General features: G+C 45.5%; 1 protein-coding gene across 1 annotated transcript in view; it reads left to right on the top strand.

Moving 5' to 3' along the window:
• The window catches only part of LOC310697062 (alpha-2-macroglobulin-like protein 1), a 49,816-nt gene that overhangs the window by 15,534 nt on the left and 15,965 nt on the right, over positions 1-18,317 (top strand). The window contains exons 9-20 of the mRNA XM_083483293.1: positions 56-179; positions 318-432; positions 2,901-3,010; positions 3,658-3,819; positions 4,343-4,579; positions 7,623-7,686; positions 9,310-9,455; positions 11,636-11,782; positions 12,360-12,524; positions 15,141-15,231; positions 15,582-15,738; positions 17,153-17,378. Of these exons, the coding sequence (XP_083339419.1) occupies positions 56-179; positions 318-432; positions 2,901-3,010; positions 3,658-3,819; positions 4,343-4,579; positions 7,623-7,686; positions 9,310-9,455; positions 11,636-11,782; positions 12,360-12,524; positions 15,141-15,231; positions 15,582-15,738; positions 17,153-17,378 (1,744 nt within the window). The remainder of the gene's footprint in view (positions 1-55; positions 180-317; positions 433-2,900; positions 3,011-3,657; positions 3,820-4,342; positions 4,580-7,622; positions 7,687-9,309; positions 9,456-11,635; positions 11,783-12,359; positions 12,525-15,140; positions 15,232-15,581; positions 15,739-17,152; positions 17,379-18,317) is intronic.

The following is an 18,317-nucleotide window of genomic DNA, read 5'->3' as shown; positions in this document are numbered from 1 at the left end:
CTGTTTACTTTAGGGGGTTTACTTCATGATACTGTTCCCCCACCTTCTGCTGCAGGTACACATATGGGAAGCTTGTTCGTGGGAAAGTAGATCTACATGTAACTCGAGAAATATCATACTTTTTTTACGATACGCCAGTGAGAGAACTCGATGCAATTCAAATGCACTACACAGGCCAGGTAAGCTAACTGAAGGGCTGAGACAAGGGGCTATACTCCTGCCCTGAAATGCCATTCTGCTGCCCTTGGCTCTAAAATGAGAGTCCTTAACCAGCTGCCTTTGCCTCCAAATATAATTTTTCATCTCTGTTTCCTCAGACAGACAAGAATGGTTATGTTTCTTTCACAATTAATGCAACCGATTTAAAGCTGCCTGAGAGAGGCTATGTGCATTATGTTCAGCTTTCTGCGGAATTTGAAGAGGAAGGAACAGGTACAGAAATGGGGAAATAGAGGTTTTGATGTTTAGTAACCTTCCTTTGGGATGCGGGTGGCGCTGTGGGTTAAACCACAGAGCCTAGGACTTGCCGATCAGAAGGTTGACGGTTCGAATCCCCGCGACGGGGTGAGCTCCTGTTGCTCGGTCCCTGCTCCTGCCAACCTAGCAGTTCGAAAGCACGTCAAAGTGCAAATAGATAAATAGGTACCGCTCTGGCGGGAAGGTAAACGGTGTTTCCGTGCGCTGCTCTAGTTCGCCAGAAGTGGCTTAGTCATGCTGGCCACATGACCCAGAAGCTGTACACTGGCTCCCTCGGACAATAAAGCAAGATGAGTGCCGCAACCCCAGAGTCAGCCACAACTGGACCTAATGGTCAGGGGTACCTTTACCTTTACCTTTAACCTTCCTTTAGACCTCATACTCTTGTTTGATCTTCTCTTTCTCCCTTTCTACTTTCACGACATTTTTACAGTTTTTAAACAGTAGATTTGGGGGAGGTGGGCATTGCTTCTGTGCGCTGCATTTTCAGGGCCTCAGATCCTTCAAGTGTCCCTGTTTTCCAGGAACAGTCCCAGATTTACAGACATCATCCCAGTTTCTGATTTGATCCCAGAATGTCCTGCTTTTCCTTAGGACATCCCTATATTCATTGGAGAAGTGTTGGAGGGTATGGAGCTATCCAACCCCTGAGCTGTCTGAAGGCAGCCCTGAATGGGGAAGTTTTTAAATGTTTAATTGTGTTTTTATATATGTTGGAAGCTGCCCAGAGTGGCTAGGGCAACCCAGTTGGATGGGTGGGGTAAAAACAGTAATATAATAATAATCATAGAATCTTAAAGTTGGAAGGGACACCAACGGTCATCTAGTCCAACCCCCTGGAGGAATCTCAGATAAAGCATGCATGACAGATGGCCATCCAACCTCTATTTAAAAACCTTCAAGGAAGGAGAATCCACCACCTCTCGTGGGAGTCTGTTCCACAGCTGAACAGCTCGTACTGTCAGAATGACCGCTCCTCGCATAAAACCGGGGGGGGGACCTTTGCGTGGACGCACGCAGCCCCTGGATCTGGAGCGGCTCCATTCAGCATAGGCTTGGCTTTGCCTTCCCTCAGGTGGGATACCTGGAGGTCTCCGCCTACCTCAGTCAGTTGTCCAATCCCACCTGGGGGAAGCGTTGCCAAGGAGACCAGGCCAGGTAGGGGAGGGATTACCTGCCCACACAATAGAGGGAGGATCTTACCTGGGAATCCTCACTTGGCTCCAGAGCTTCTCCCACCCTACCCACCCTCAGTTAATGCCTTATTTTGCAGGTTAACTTTTCTTACAGGTATGTGGGCGCTGCTACGTTAAGGTCGCTGTCAAAGGGTTGGAATTTCCCTGCATTGGCAGGTTTCGCCTTTCCCGTAGCAAAACGTCACAACTTTGGCAGTATCAGGCCTTGGGCGGAATCCTTTTGTCCATCTTCCTCTTGAAGCGGCGATACCAGGGTTCCCCGTTAAAGGGGTTTCTGAAGGGAGGCTTTGACCATACGCCGAAAGGTCGTCATTGCTCTCCCCTGCGGCGGCGGCGTAACGGGGGCGGCTATCTCTGCTTAAACATATGTTCTCCAGAGCCGGCCCATCCCCCACACAAACACTGGATAACCCTGATGCTCCCTAGGTCCCCGACTGGGGACTGGGGAGGGAGAACGCCCAATGCCTGAGCCAAGGTCTACCCAATTTGAATAAAGTTGTGGCCAATTTAATCCCATAGCACGTTGTCTTGAGTCGTTATTCCACATGACGGGGAGGGGGGCCGCTCGGGACCTGGGGACCCCGCCTGTCCATGCAAAGTTTTTCCAAGTGTTTAGTTGGTATCTACTTTCTTGCAACTTGAAGCCCTTGGTTTGAGTCCTACCCTCCAGAGCAGGAGAAAACAAGCATGCTCCCTCCTCCATGTGACGGCCCTTAAGATACAGTGGTAGCTCAGATTACCGACACATCAGATTACAGACGCTTCATGTTACAGACTCCGCTAACCCAGAAATAGTACCTTGGGTTAAGAACTTTGCTTCAGGATGAGAACAGAAATTGCGCAGCAATTAGCTAAAGCGGTACCTCAGGTTAAGAACAGTTTCAGGTTAAGAACAGACCTCCAGAATGAATTAAGTTCTTAACCCAAGGTACCACTGTATTTGAAGATGGCCATCATATCTCCTCTCAGTCTCCTCCTGCAAGAACAGTGACAGTAAGGTCACTGTAGTTTCTCTCTCCTACAATTTTTACCCGTATACTGTCAAACTGCTTTTCATTCTCCAGGCCATAGATTTCTTCACAAGTGTACATATCCTTTATATACAATGCTGCTACTCCTCCCTGGTGTGTGTGTGTGTGTGTGTGTGTGTGTGTGTGTGTGTGTGTGTGTGTCAGTCACACACTTCCCACAGCTGCGCTGAGTCCGGATGTCACCTCTCTTTTTCAGGAGTAAAAGTCGCAGGAACCGGTGGCTTCTCTATTCTCGCCAGAGTAGCAAACGTGGAGTTCCTAAATCTCAATCCATTCTATAAGCATGGATTTCCATACACTGGAAAGGTGAGGTCCTAAATACAGCTTTGCCCAATCTCTCTCTCTCAGCCAGACAGCTGATGAGACAGCTCAGTCGCGTAAAATAGCTCAATATCTGATTGGAAGGTTGGGGAGAGGATGTTTTCAAAGGTGATGCTCAAGGTTTGAAGAGTGGGGGCAGCAAAGAGATAAGGAAATAAACAAATATTTCACCTGGGAGGGTGTCCAGCGAGGTTTAAATGCTAATTTCTGTATTCAAGCTTACATGACCAAAACCCATGTATTTTAGGAGCATTTGTCATATGTAAATTATAGAAAATGTTCTGAACCAAGACCACTCTTTTGTTTCTGTGAAGAGACTTGTGCCTCTGGTGTGCCTGCATACCTAGTTCATAGACCCTCCTAGTGTGCAAAACTGTATCTGTCTGCTTGGAGGTCACCCTCACTGAGTTAAATGGGACTGACTTCCCAGCAACAGCATACAGGACTGCAGACTTAATCATATATTTAGTTCAACTTTACTTGAAAGAGCCTCTTTCAACAAATTATTTTTATATTTCGTGCAATTTAAGAAAGAGGAAAGTTGTTTCAGTAAATCCAGTTACTTCTTATAGCCCACCTAATTGCCATCAGAGGAGACTAACATGGCATTAATTCCCAGTTTGTTCTTGCAGATGAAATGCACCATCAACGGCGCACCCTTCAAGAATGAGACGATCTATCTTACTGTCGATATCAATGACATGGAGACAAACCTTCCTTACCGCACAGATGAGAATGGCGAAGTTGCTTTCTCCTTGGACACAACAGAATGGAAAGACGCGGTTTCTCTACGGGTGAGTCATGAGCATATTGGCAAAGGAGTAGCATTGTAGTGGCAAATTCAGAAGCGCAGAACCACACCCTTTCATAGCTGTGCCCCTTCTAAATTTGTAAGTTTGTGGTTTTCTTAAGATGTTTAGCATGGATTGGGGTGTTATCATGGTTGGTTTGTATCCAAGCTCTGTTACCGTATTTTTTTGTGTGTGTGTGTGTGTGTATGAAAAATTATTTTGTTGTTGTTGCTAGCAGCGTATAATTTGAAATAACAAATACCCAGTAAAGGGTTTCTTTTGTTCCTTTTCACTTTTGCTTATTTATCCTATGCAAGTGCCTGCTGGAACTTTTGCAAATGAGCCTTAATACACTTTCCTTTTATCATTAACCTATGTCATCACTGACAATTAACTTTCATTAATTAACTTTCCAAATTCTTTTGTATTTTAACCTCTGACATGCATCTGGTTCTTTCAGTCACCAACCAAAAACATTTGACCTATTGTTTGTTTCTGATGCCTCCTGTCCCTTTTTGCTTTCTAGGGCAGGTACACTATTTCAAAGCAGACTGAGCCCATTTCCTTTGACTTCCTGGCGACAATACGGAATGAAGCTTTCCTATGGCTGATGCCCTTCTACTCAGAAAGCAACAGTTTCCTCGAGATCCAGCATGTGGAGGAAGAGCTGCCCTGTGGAAAAGACCAGGAAGTGCTGGTGGATTACATCCTTGATCGGAAAGAGCTGGGCCCGGAAGCCGACCACGTAGATTTCTATTACTTGGTGAGTGTCTAGCAATTGGTGGAAACGCCTGGAGCAATATAAGAAAGAGAAGCCAATCCTGTACGGGGGGGGGGGGAGGGAAAGAAAAAAAGGAAGAAGAAGAAAAATGCAAGCTTGAAGAAGAGACAATATTAAAGAAGGTGAGAAAGAATCTCAGCAGAGAGAGAGAGAAAACAGAAGACTAACAGGAAAACTGTGGGAATGTTCAGGGATGCAGGAAAGGATATATTGTTTGATTATATCCTTTCCAACTTGTGTTAACAATTTCTGCAATTTAGCAGAGTAACATTCCCCTTTTTAAACTTGCACAGCGGATGCGTTTGCTCAGACTCGCTAAAGCCTCCGAAATAACTATCCTTGGTAATTTCCCCTTTAGTCCCTCATAAAAAGATAGACACGACACAATCTTCTATAAAGTATAAAAAGAGTTTACTCACTCACTCATTCTGTTCACAGATGAATCCCAGAAGGCAGACTTAAGTTACAAAAGTAATATACCTGGAATCTATCCCATAGAGAGACAGCTCCTTTGTCCTCTCTTGGCTGGAAGCCAAGAGAGCACCTTAGGATAAGCAGATGTTGCTTCTTCGACGAATGTAGTCAGAGAGATGGCGGCCTCCACTGAGGTATTTTGTTACCTGCATAGGTGAGGCCACGCCCACCTCTGGTCACATGTAGAGGAAGTCTGTCCCAGCCTAGGAGGAAACAGGAAGTTCCAACTGGCTGGTGCAGACTTCCCCTTTTTATGTTCACTCTAGGGATGTTGTACTTGACTGCTCTTGTGTTTCACATCCCACAAAAACTGCTAAAAAGAGCTTTTGCTCAAGCAGAGATTTTTCTCAGACTTATGTTGATGGGACACTTTGCCACTAATAATGACATGAAAGAAGTAGAAAACTTGGGGAGGGGCAGAAATAAGACATCCTCTTTACTGCACATTCATGACCATTTATGCTCATGATCCTATTTGGGCGGCTGCAAGCAATCCCATTTCCAATACTGTTTGCACTTGCGAAAGTTTTGGGGTAGTCACACCACTTCACTTCCAATCAGTGCACATCCTGTAACTTCCTGCTGAAACCCCATAACTTTATATACCACCAGTGTTCGGGTTTATGTTTGTTCTTTTGCTGTGCTATAGCCCCTCCAGACAGCAATAATGTGGAAGCATTGCAGAACAAACTAAACAGAATAAATCCACCATCCTTAACACACCATTACTGTGTCAAGAACACACTGAGGAATACACCCCCAATAAAATACTACTGGGCTGGAGTGGCCCTTGATTTGCATCAGATTGAATATCATGTGTAAGAGATGTGGGTGGCGCTGTGGGTTAAACCACAGAGCCTAGGGCTTGCCGATCAGAAGGTCGGTGGTTTGAATCCCCGCGATGGGATGAGCTCCCATTGCTCTGTCCCTGCTCCTGCCAACCTAGCAATTTGAAAGCACGTCAAAGTGCAAGTAGATAAATAGGTATCGCTCCGGCGGGAAGGTAAACGGCATTTCTGTGCGCTGCTCTGTTTTGCCAGAAGCGGCTTAGTCATGCTGGCCACATGACCCGGAAGCTGTACGCCAGCTCCCTCGGCCAATATAGTGAAATGAGCGCCACAACCCCAGAGTCGGCCATGACTGGACCTAATGGTCAGGGGTCCATTTACCTTTACCTTTAATATCATGTGTGAAGTTTAAACCTGCATATATTCTCCAAAACATCCAAATATGAAAGTGTCAAGTGCCATAAGTGCTGTGTGTGTGTGTTGGGGAGGGGCAGACAGGTACGATTAAGGGGAAGTGGGCATGGTTTGATGCCACTAACCTGAGGTTAAATTAAATGGTAAAAGAGAAATCTAAGAGCAGGGGTTGGCAACCTGCTGCCCATGGGCCACAAGCAGCCCACGGGGGTCATTTAAACAGCCCACGAGCTGCCCCTGAACCGAACCGCCCACTCGACGAGTCCCTGCGTGCTGTGCTAAACCAGTGCAGTGCAGAGCGGGGACTCGCTTCCCGGGCGCTGGAAATCACGTCTGCGCTGATGCGATCCAGCCCCCGGAGCGATCTCTGCGGGAGTGAAGAGGCCCAGGTGAGGTAAACCTTGCTGACCCCTGTCTAAGAGTATTTGTTGTGGTTACTTTTTAAACATTGTAAGGCTGATATCAGTGTTATCAGTATAATATGAACAGGCCCATTGCTTTTCAGAAGCAAAGGCATTTTGCTCTTAGCACGCACACCTAGTATATAGGGGTTTCAAAATCACAATAACAAGAAACAGGGAGCTTGCCAGACACAGAGGTGCTGCCGAGGAAAAAGCTTGTGTGACCATCCCAGGTCAGCTCTGTTCTCTCCTCCAGACCCAGCTGATTCCTGTCAGCATTCGTCTTCTGTCCTCTGGGTCTTGCTACAACTCTCTTACTTCTTCCTTGACTACCTCACTTCCATCTAAGCTCTGCAGGGGCGCTTCAGAAATAACATTGTGTGTGCTCTGAAAGCAATAAAATAGAATGAATGCCATTCATGGTGTGGAAAGGGTGGGTGTCAGGACTAAGGACAGAGGTTTCCTCAATCAGTGCACCGTTCTCCCAATTAGCATTTTTCTTCTTCCACAGCTGCATTTGCCATACTGGTGAAAATATATATTTATCAGTATTCCCTGTTTCTCTGATCTGGTCTCTTCTCCTCCTTCTCCTCCTCCTCTTCTTAAAAAATTGGGAGATCCTGATCCCATATCTCCTGGGCTACAAGTAATTTGGCCCTCAGGTGTTTTCTCTAAAAATGCATTGTGTGAATAAGATAAATGTGTTTTCACGCCTATGTCAGACGTGCAACTCCCGTGGTATCTGTACTGTGACCACATCTTTCTCTCCCTCAGAACTCAAGATATCTCAAAATCTCACTGCTAGCCTATGGTCTTCCTACAGCAAAATCCATGAGTCTAGTCTTTCCCTGTCTCACTCCCCTCTCCCTTTTTCTGTATCTCTAGTGCCAAAGAGGTGAGGGCTGGCTCTTGCTTTTGTCCCTGGCCTAACATATTGTCTCCCTGCAGATTGTGTCCAAAGGGAAGATTGCCTTCAGTGGAAAGAAGCAGGTGCCAATTGGCCAGGATGAGAGTAAGTGGGAGAACTATGCTGTTCCATCAAATAAGCCTCATGGAAAGCACCAGGCGTTATCAAGATGAACATGCTTGGTGCGCCTGATCTGCCTGGTCTGGTGTTTCTTTCAGTTATTATTTATTCAATTTCAAACCCACCTTTCAAACAGGCCATTTCAGATCTGCAAGGCAACCTATGATAAGAGCAGAATAAAATAATAACACCATGCTAAAAATACTATAAAATTTCAAATTAAGGTATCATATCAGAAACAGTCATTGCCAGCAGCATGAGATCTAATAAAACAATAGCACAAAACATGGTGCCTAAGAGTTTATGTCTGAACTGAGTCCTAATGTTCTGCTTTCTTCTTTAGCCCATTACAATTATACAGCAGAAGATCTGAACTGACATGAAAAATCCCAAATAATCTCCCTATTTTAATTGTCCCTCCGTATGTGTGTGTTTACATATCATAAAAAGGTAAGACTGTCATCATGCAGCAGTTTGCTTGGCTTCCAATAGGTGGCATTGCAAACTGCAGTGTGATCACAGCCTTCTGAAAGCTGCTGAGCGATCTTAGCAGCTTTGGAGTATGAGAAGAGAAACAGAGGCGGGAGACAGAAGTGGGCATTCCAGGGGCGCTGGAACAGCTCTAAAGGTAATAGGAAGGGGTGGTTTGGCAAGTTCTCAGGAGAGGGGGTGGGTGGATTTTGCAAGGTATAGAGAAGGGGTTGGTAGTTTTGGGGTTGTGTGAGGAGAGGAAGTGTGTTTGGCAAGGTGTAAGAGGCAGTAGGTTTGGTGAGAGGGTTGGGGTTTGGTGCAGAGTTGGTGAGTGAAGCGACACAAGCAGGGGTGCAACCCCAGCTTGGAGAGCATGTACAGTGATAGACATAACTTCCTGACACTGAGCAGAATTAAACCTTAGGAGCGATTCCTGAGGTTTTTCACTTGGCAAAGATCTCATTCTAAAGGTTTTGTTTTTAAGCAGTTGTGGGTTAAACCACAGAGCCTAGGACTTGCCGATCAGAAGGTCAACAGTTCGAATCCCTGCTCCTGCCAACCTAGCAGTTCAAAAGCACGTCAAAGTGCAAGTAGATAAATAGGTACCACTCCGGCGGGAAGGTAAACGGCGTTTCTGTGCACTGCTCTGGTTTGCCAGAAGCAGCTTAGTCATGCTGGCCACATGACCCGGAAGCTGTACGCCGGCTCCCTTGGCCAATAAAGCAATATGAGCACCGCAATCCCAGAGTCGATCACGACTGGACCTAATGGTCATGGGTTCCTTTACCTTTACTATCAGATCCACAGTCAGTGTCTTCAGGTAAGGTGAATTACCAAAGTGGACTGCTAGGCGGACCTAAACAGATGGAAACGGGTTTATTTTAGAACTCACCACGTGGTGCAGAACAGAATTTCTTCTTGGCAAGAAACCAGTTATTAGGTTGAAGACATGAGGGTTGGAATACTCCTGCAATGCACAGGTGGGCTGGCTGCGTTTGGGGTGGGTCTCTTTGATTTCTTAGCTTTACCACCATCTGGTAGAAGTGAGATTCACAGGGATGTTTTTTCTCATGCTGTAAGACATGGTTGCTCTCCTTCTCTTTCCTTTCCCACCATTCTCCCTTTCCCCTGCTCCAGCTCTGAAAGGCACCTTCTCCCTCACCTTGTCTACGAGCTCTGACCTGGCACCCACAGTCAGGCTTCTGGTGTACGCTGTGTTTCTGGATGGCGAGGTGGCTGCTGACGTGGATAATTTCAGAATAGAGAAGTGCTTCAAACACAAGGTTAGTACATAAAGTTCCTGGGACAGCTAAGTGGCGCACAGGGCAAGAAGGGAGCACATATTATACATATAGACTCAGGTAGGTAGCCGTGTTGGTCTGACGCAATCAAAATATATTTTTAAAAATTAAAAAATTGTCCAGTAGCACCTTAGAGACCAACTAAGTTTGTTCTTTGTATTTCTTTCATGTGCATGCACACTTCTTCAAATGCCAAGGACAAATTTAATTGGACTCTAAGGTGCTACTGGACAATTTTTTAATTTTTAATTTTTTTTATATATGTTATGCATATGTGTGGCTCAAGGCAGATGGGCTGAAAGTTCTGTGATCGAGCCATCACTCTCCATATTTGCACCCATTTCGCTTTCTCACTAGGATGGTTTAAATCACACACACACATTGGCAAGCATTAAAATAGTGCATGACGTACAGTGGTGTAGCATGGGGGGCATGGCTATACTGTAGTGCTTTGCTAGTCCTGCTCAGCGTGACCTGAGCATTGTCCATCGCTGTGGCTGGAGAGAGCAGCGTAAGATGGGGGAAAGAGCAGGAGAGTCCCAGGAGCCACAAACTCAGCTGCCGCCACCTTCTCTCCAGTCCACTCCAGTGTGGTGTAGTGGTTAAGAGCGGTAAACTCGTAATCTGGTGAACGGGGTTCGCATCCCCGCTCCTCCACATGCAGCTGCTGAGTGACCTTGGGCTAGTCACATTTCTATGAAGTCTCTCAGCCCCACTCACCTCACATAGTGTTTGTTGTGGGGGAGGAAGGGAAAGGAGAATGTGAGCCACTTTGAGACGCCTTCGGGTAGTGATAAAGTGGGATATCAAATCCAAACTCTTCTCTTCTTCTTCTCTTCCACTCCTATCCTTGACCTGCTCCATTCTGGCCAACAATTGGCCACTTCTGTTGCTCTGCCTCTATTGTTAGCTCATTCTCTGAGCATCCAGCTACTGCTTTGCCACTGTAAGAAAGAAGGAAAGGAATACACTGGGGTGGTGTTTGCAAGGTGGATTCCAAGCACAGAGTTCTGTGAGATACAGTGTTTAAAAATAAAGCAAGCAATGTATGTGGAACAATCCTGCAGTACACTGGAGCATTGCTTTATGTACAGTGGTACCTCAGGTTAAGTACTTAATTCGTTCCAGAGGTCCGTACTTAACCTGAAACTGTTCTTAACCTGAAGCACCACTTTAGCTAATGGGGCCTCCCACTGCTGCCACGCCGCCAGAGCACAATTTCTGTTCTCATCCTGTAGCAAAGTTCTTAACCTGAAGCACTATTTCTGGGTTTGCGGAGTCTGTAACCTGAAGCGTATGTAACCCGAGGTACCACTGTATTTTAAGCACTGACAAAATGAACAAGGATTGTTCCGCACTTCGGTTCCCAGACATGGTAACATTTACAATCTCTGGATTTCTGCAAATATTAACTTCACACACACACTTCCTAAATTAAGTACAGCCATACCTTGGTTTTCTAACAGCTTAGTTCTCGAACGTTTTGGCTCCCCAACGTTGCAAACCCAAAAGTGACTGTTGTGGTTTGCGAACTATTTTTGGAAGCCGGACATCCAATGGGGCTTCTGTGGCTTCCGATTGACTGCAGGAGCTTCCTGCAGCCAATCAGAAGCCACACCTTGGTTTTTGAATGTTTTGGAAGTCGAACGGACTTCCGGAATGGATTCCATTTGACTTCCAAGATACGACTGTAATGCTGTTGATCGTGGTTAGGCTGGGTTTCACTGGAGTTGAAGACGTAGGGTAACACATAATCGCCAGCAACGTTACAGATCACCCCTCTGAAATAATAGTGTGTTTCACACCTGAATAAATAGCACTGTAATTATGGCGAAAAAATTTTAAAAGTAAAAGTAAAAAAAAACCTAGATGACGTGACAATAGTGGGGAAACATAAATGCAAAGGAATGCAGTGTTCACAGTAAACATCATCTAGATCAGTCAGTGCAACCTGCTGCCCTCCAAATGTCTGGGGCTGATGTGAGCTGTAGTCAAAAACATCTGGAAGGAGGGCACCAGGCTGATCTAGATTCTATATAAAAACTGAGTGAATGAGAGGAGAAAAATAGTAGTCTTCCCTCTGCATCTTTTATTTCTTTGGTGTTCTAAATTAATGCTTTTCAGTTCAGGTTTTCTATCTGAAAATCTGCCTCCATCTACAGGTGACTCTGGGCTTCTCTGAGACAGAGGAACTTCCAGGGGCAAAGGTCAACCTGCAAATCGAAGCTGCCCCTGGTGCACTGTGCTCTCTCCGTGCTGTGGACAAAAGCGTCGCACTGAAGGAAAATGCAACACTGACCCCAGAGGAAGTAAGAGAGCTCATCCTTCCCACTTAGGCTCAATCAATTCCACTATTATTGCCTCTGATAAGGCCTGATAAGTTTTGATGGATGCAGTAATGGAATACGAAACGGTTTAGTTTTTGTAAACTATGCAGGGATTTATGATATGCAAAATGATCAATAGAAAGAGAAGAAGGGAAGTCATTAATATTTTTAAGATTGTTTAAATGAGTTTTTTAAATTGTAAAACAGAAATTTAATAAAAATTACATTTTTAAAAAATAATAATAATTCTAATTCCAGTATTATTCCTCCTCTACCATTGACCTGATGGTAGGCTACATTATAGTATAGGAAGAACACTTGTCAACTCAAATACAATGTTGTGGAGATAAATTCCTCTGTAGTTAATAGGGGTACCAGAATGAATATAAACACAGCAGATACCACATCTTAACCCCAAGAATGAAATTAAATGGGCGTGACCTGGAGTGAGATGGAATGAAATTCAAGGTTATGCATTTTGGGATAAAAAATGTTCATATCAACTGTGGGACATGTTAACTGGTCAGCTCAAACTCAATCCAGAAATCTCTGCTTTCAGGTGTATCAACATATTGAGTCTAGTCTGATTGGCTCCAGAGGGTTTTACTTTGACCTGGAAGACTTTGAGCCATATCCTTGTCTACCTTCTGAGCATCTAAAGACAAAACGGTCCATTATGGCCCCCTGGTTCCAAACCCAGGCTGATGCCTACAGCCTGTTCAAAGTGAGTACCATCTGTTCCTAATCCAGTCTTCTCTGAAACCTCCTTTGTTTTGGGTTGTCAGTGGCATACATTGTGATGGTTCCCAGGATCATTAAATAAGGAGGAGCTTCCAAGGTTTGTCCTGTGATTTACAGCTCATGGTTTTTCTGGGACTGTTAAACTACGAGCCCAGATTCAGATGACACACTAAACCAATCTACAGATAAGCTCAGTGCAGCAACAACTGAGGAGCAAAGAGAACTCAGTCAGGAACTCTCTAAAGCTTGCATTTTGCAGGTATGTCATATAATCTGGATGCCATATAATTGTAACAGAGACGGAGATGGTTGAGGCTAGTGCATCATCTTGTCATGTTGCTTGAAAGCATGTTGTTTGTCATGCTTTCTGCTTGTGCATGCTGAGAATGTAGATAGTTTCCTTGAAGGGATGAAGCCTACCAGCTGATCCTTGCCCTTCTTGGCTAGTGAAATCTGCCAGACCTGGGCAGGGATGTGGACTTCAGAAGTCCTCCTGAAGACTTATTTCCAGTCTGGCTTCAGACTCGGTTTTGGAACTGAAAAGGGCTTTTCCTGCTTCTCTTGGATCTTTCAGCAGCTTTCAGTACTATCAACCATGGTATCCTTCTGGACCACTTGTCCAGTCTACAGCAGCTCCAGTTCTTCTTGGAGAATTGGTCTCAGAAAATGGCGTTGGGGGATTTCCATTCCAATGGGATTTCTTGGGGTTCTGTTCTATTGCCCAAGCTTATGAGTATCCACATGAGAAGTCATTTGGAGGTTTGGGCTGAAGTGTCATTAATATGTAGATGGAACCCAGTTTCCACCTGCTTGTCCCGGGAGGGCTGTTGAAATTATGAATCAGTGTTTGGAGACTGTACAGGGTTGGAAAAGCGTAAACAATTGGAACTTAATCTTGACAAGACTAAGGTGCTGTTGGTGCTACTTGGGAAAGCTTATTTGATGGTGTTGGCCAGGGATGCCTTATTACCAGCGTCATCTGTTATGCTAGCTGTAACCCTATTTGGAGAGCACCAAATTTACAATTGTTGTCCATGCACAAGTGACTTCCAAGCTAGACAAGTGCGGTGCACTCTTATTTTGAAGATGGTTTAGAAACCTCAACTATGGCAGAATGCAACCGTCTGACTGCTAGTTAAGGCTGAGTGGCTGAATATTGCGCCACTAAGGCAGGGGTAGGCAACCTAAGGCCCGTGAGCTGGATGCGGCCCAATCGCCTTCTCAATCCGGCCCACAGATCAGCGTGTTTTTACATGAGTTTTTACATGAGTAGAATGTGTCCTTTTATTTAAAATGTATCTCTGGGTTATTTGTGAGGCCTGCCTGGTGTTTTTACATGAGCAGAATGTGTGCTTTTATTTAAAATGCATCTCTGGGTTATTTGTGGGGCATAGGAATTCGTTCATTCCCCCCCCCCAAAAAAAAATAGTCTGGCCCACCACATGGTCTGAGGGACGGTGGACCGGCCCACAGCTGAAAAAGGTTGCTGACCCCTGCACTAAGGCATTTCCAGGCCAAGCTCAAAGTCCTGGTTATAACCTTAAAACCCATTAATGGTTGAGGACCAGGTTCTCTTAAGGACTGCCTGCACCTGTTACAATCTGCCCATACTTTAAGATCCTATTTGGAGATTTCTTGAGTTGCCAGTCTGTGCAAATAATTAGGCTGATGGACACACACAACAGGGCCTTTTCAGAAGTGGCTCCACAATTATGGAATATGTTTCTAAGTGAGATCAGGCAAGCATTAAGGCCCATTGCTCATTTTTAATGGGCCTTAATGACCCTTTTTATCATGAATTTGGGAAGCTAATCTGGATTATCAGTGGTGGCTGTTGTGGTGATGGCTGTTTTAGAGCTAGATGAGCTATTTTGTTGGTTTGTATGTTTGCAGGATAGAACTGGATGTTTTGATTTTTCAGCTGCCTTTCCTGTTAGATTTTATGAATTTGAGAGGCAGCTTGCCTGAAAAGTGGTCTATAGGCCATTCAAATATAAATAAATAAATAAATAAATAGTGTTCCACAAAGAACAAGGGGGGGGACACACATGATACAATGCACATGAAGTGGGAAGCATAACACACCAGTGTGTTTCTGTGAAATGTGTGCCCGTGTGTGCCTATAAATCTGGAGCTACATTTTGTAATCTTAAAAGAGGAATGGGCTTCTGTTTTGTGGTCTATATGTGCATTCTTGTAACGTGGGAATATAAAGTAGTGACCTAAAAATGTCAATTTCAGAGTCTTCAGAGAAATCGCTTTCCTTGAGGCAAAGATATGAAGCCAACAGGGCCAAAAATATTGCCTAGCCTAGCTGATCTTGATGAGAGCCAAATGAGCTTTCAGATAAACCTCATCTCCTCCTCTATTTCCCTTGATGGACACCTGAGCAGAGATTAATGTTGTAACACAACGTAATATGCAGCGTGTGAGTCTCAAATCATATCTGTGGAATTGTGGGTCAAACCTTGTTGGAACGCAGAGCATTTTGCAATGATTTCCCTGCCAGAGATTCAAATGACCTTGCCTCATAGAATTTTTCTTTCATTTCATGTTGCTCTCATATGCCATCCCTCACTTTTCTCTTTGATTTTTACAGCAATTAAATATGAAAGTTATAACCAACACCAAAATTAAGAAGCCAGTGTCCTGTAAATTGCCAGAAATGGAACCTGTTCGCTATGGCTTAGGTGAGAATCACAATCATAATTTGACAGTTTCTCAACTGGAACCTCCCTTTGGCAGGGTGGGATATAACAAGACTCATCCTTTTTATCTACCGTACCTTTCCTTTTATTGAACCCTTGGCTAGAGACAGATCATGCTTTTAAAGAGCTGTATAAGTTTTTGAAGCATTGCAGAAGCGCAAGCATGCAAAATCTGTGAACAGAAATAATTATGGGAGGAATTTGCAAATATTTATCATGGGAAATGATTGCCCTATTATATTACCTTCAGATTCCAGGATGGGATGGATTTCCATTCCCAGTTCTCTCCTGCTTGACCGTCTTTGATTTCTGCTTCTTTGATTTCTGCAAAGGAGTTGGAGTAGGTGGCATTGCACCGGGTGCGCCTAATGTTGCTTCCAGGAGTGAAGTGGTGCCTGAGGCTTTTTCTTCGGTCCCCGGGAAAGGAGAGGAAGCCAAACCCAGGACGTACTTTCCAGAGACTTGGGTTTGGGCTCTGGTCCCTGTCAAGTAAGTAAAACTCTGCTGGGGAGGGAACCAAATGCCATGTAGGAACAAGAAGTATCTTGCTTGGCCATCACTCATTTAGTGCTCACCTTTTGCTCCATGCTTCCCAGGCACAGACCCACAATCTAAAGCTCCTTGTACAAGCCTTTGCTTTTGTTTGGCTTTGTTGCTCTGGAGCTTTTTCCACCAAAAACTCGGTCTTTAAAGTTGAAGTGCAACAAACATCTATTTGGGTTTTCTGAGGCTTGATGTTTGCTCCGATTTGACATTTTGCTCTTCTTCTTCCACTCAGCTGGCATTAACTTAAGGCTGTATTTTGTATTGTACATTGGCGTTTTATATAATAATATCAAAAATGCATCTTTCTAATGTTTCTCTGAAAGACTGCCCAGTGCCAGAAGTTTATGCTTATATCACTTACGAACCAGAGGTGAGCATTTGTAATTTTGTGGGGCTCGAATGGTGTCATTATACTGCTCATTATCATGCAGTATATACTTGCTCTACGGGAGCACAGGGGGCGGGGGGGGAACTCTAGTAAAGTGGAAAATTTCACATAAATAAGCAACTGTTCTGTTCTTCCCACTGATTGCAAGTTTGTACCAACAGCGGGGGGGACGTGGGTGGCGCTGTGGGTTAAACCAGTGTTTCCCAACCTTGGGCCTCCAGCTGTTTTTGGACTACAACTCCCATCATCCCTAGCTAGCAAGACCAGTGGTCAGGGATGATGGGAATTGTAGTTCAAAAACAGCTGGAGGCCCAAGGTTGGGAAACACTGGGTTAAACCACAGGGCCTAGGGCTTGCCAATCAGAAGGTCGGCAGTTTGAATCCCCGCGATGGGGTGAGCTCCCGTTGCTTGGTTCCAGCTCCTGCCAACCTAGCAGTTCGAAAGCACGACAAAGTGCAAGCAGATGAATAGGCACCACTCCAGCAGGAAGATAAACGGCGTTTCCATGTGCTGCTCTGGTTCGCCAGAAGCGGCTTAGTCATGCTGGCCACATGACCCGGAAGCTGTACGCCGGCTCCCTCGGCCAATAAAGCGAGATGAGCTCCGCAACCCCAGAGTTGGCCATGACCGGACCTAATGGTCAGGGGTCCCTTTACCTTTACCTTTACCAACAGCAGGAGTGCAGACCTCTCTGTAATATATCCTGAAGAAGGTTTCTCTTTTCTTGAGACCCACAACATTTTCACAAACACCAGTGGCAGAGAGTATAAACTCCTATACTGCCGTCTCCAAATTCCTCTATTCTGATTGAGACCTAGCACAGAACTAGAGGCTTGGTTAAACTCATACTCGGAGGTGTGCTCCTCTTACCAAACAAACTTATATTCTGGTGATATAGGTTTTGCCTTAGCAGTGAACGACTCAATTTTCTTGTCACTGAGGGAGTGACCTCTCTTCCTGTTCTTCAGCGAGGAGGGGAAAGCAACTTACCCGGTCACCGCTCCAGACACGATCACGGAGTGGAACGCTGATGCCTTCTGTGTGGCTGACATTGGCTTCGGACTCGCCCAACAAGCCAAGTTCCGGGTCTTCCAGCCATTTTTTGTGGATATGAGCCTGCCGTATTCTGTGGTCCGTGGGGAGACCTTGCTGCTAAAGTCCACTGTCTTCAATTACATGAAGGAATGCATCCAGGTTAGTGACCATTGAGAACAAGCAAACAAGCTTCCCTTATATGTGTATCCAGAAAGAAAGGGATGGGGGGAACCCCACAAGATAGAGATGGAGGCTAGGGTGCTGGACCTCACCAGGGCCTTGCCCTTCCTACACCTGCACTCACCTGTCTCTCCCAAGGGACAGGTCAGTACTTTTCCCTCCCCCCACCACCACCACTCTGCATTCAGTGTTGAGGGGACAGCTTGCATTTCTTGCTGTGGGTGAGGAAACAGAAGCTCCACTTTGGATGTGCCACAGAAGTGTGGACAACAGGAAGCGCAAGGCAGCCCCATCCCCTTCATGGCAGAAGAGGTCCATAGAGCACATTCCCTCCTGGGAACCTGCAGTTTTCCTCCCACAGCAACCCCTGAGTGTGCTTTAAATGTGTGGTGTGTGCACAGCCCCATATGCAACACAGCCTTATTGCTGCAAGAGACCAGAAAGCCACCCAGTCTGATCTGCTGCCAAGGCCTAGGGATGCCCATCTGCTGCCCCCTTCCTCTTCCCCACAGCCGCAATCCAGGCCACCAGCTGAAGAGCTTCATGAAGGGCTCACAGAACAACAGCCATGAGGGGTTTGTGTGAGGAAGCCAAGCCACCCACTCGAATCCCAAAGGTTTTTGATTAGAGGTCTTCCTGTAAACTTTGTTGAGTGAATAAATCTCGCCAGTCTGATCTGGGGTGGCCTTCCTCACATGTTAATATGGTACCCCCAAAGATCAAGGAGACCCCACTCACTGAGGTCTTACTGGAAACAGTCTATGCCCTACTCAGCTTCCCAGTGTGGGAATGTGCACCCTAGGCATGGGGCTCTGGATCTCACTCCTAGCATAGGGCCACCTCCTGTGCTGCCCGTGCCTCTTCTCTGAATGTTTGCCCCTTGCCTTGGATTCGCTGCTCTGCCTGCCTCTCTGCCTC

This window comes from Podarcis liolepis, assembly GCF_965112155.1.
Source record: "Podarcis liolepis genome assembly, chromosome: 17".
Classification (NCBI taxonomy): Eukaryota; Metazoa; Chordata; class Lepidosauria; order Squamata; family Lacertidae; genus Podarcis; species Podarcis liolepis.
This window is presented reverse-complemented; position numbering and strand designations above follow the sequence as displayed.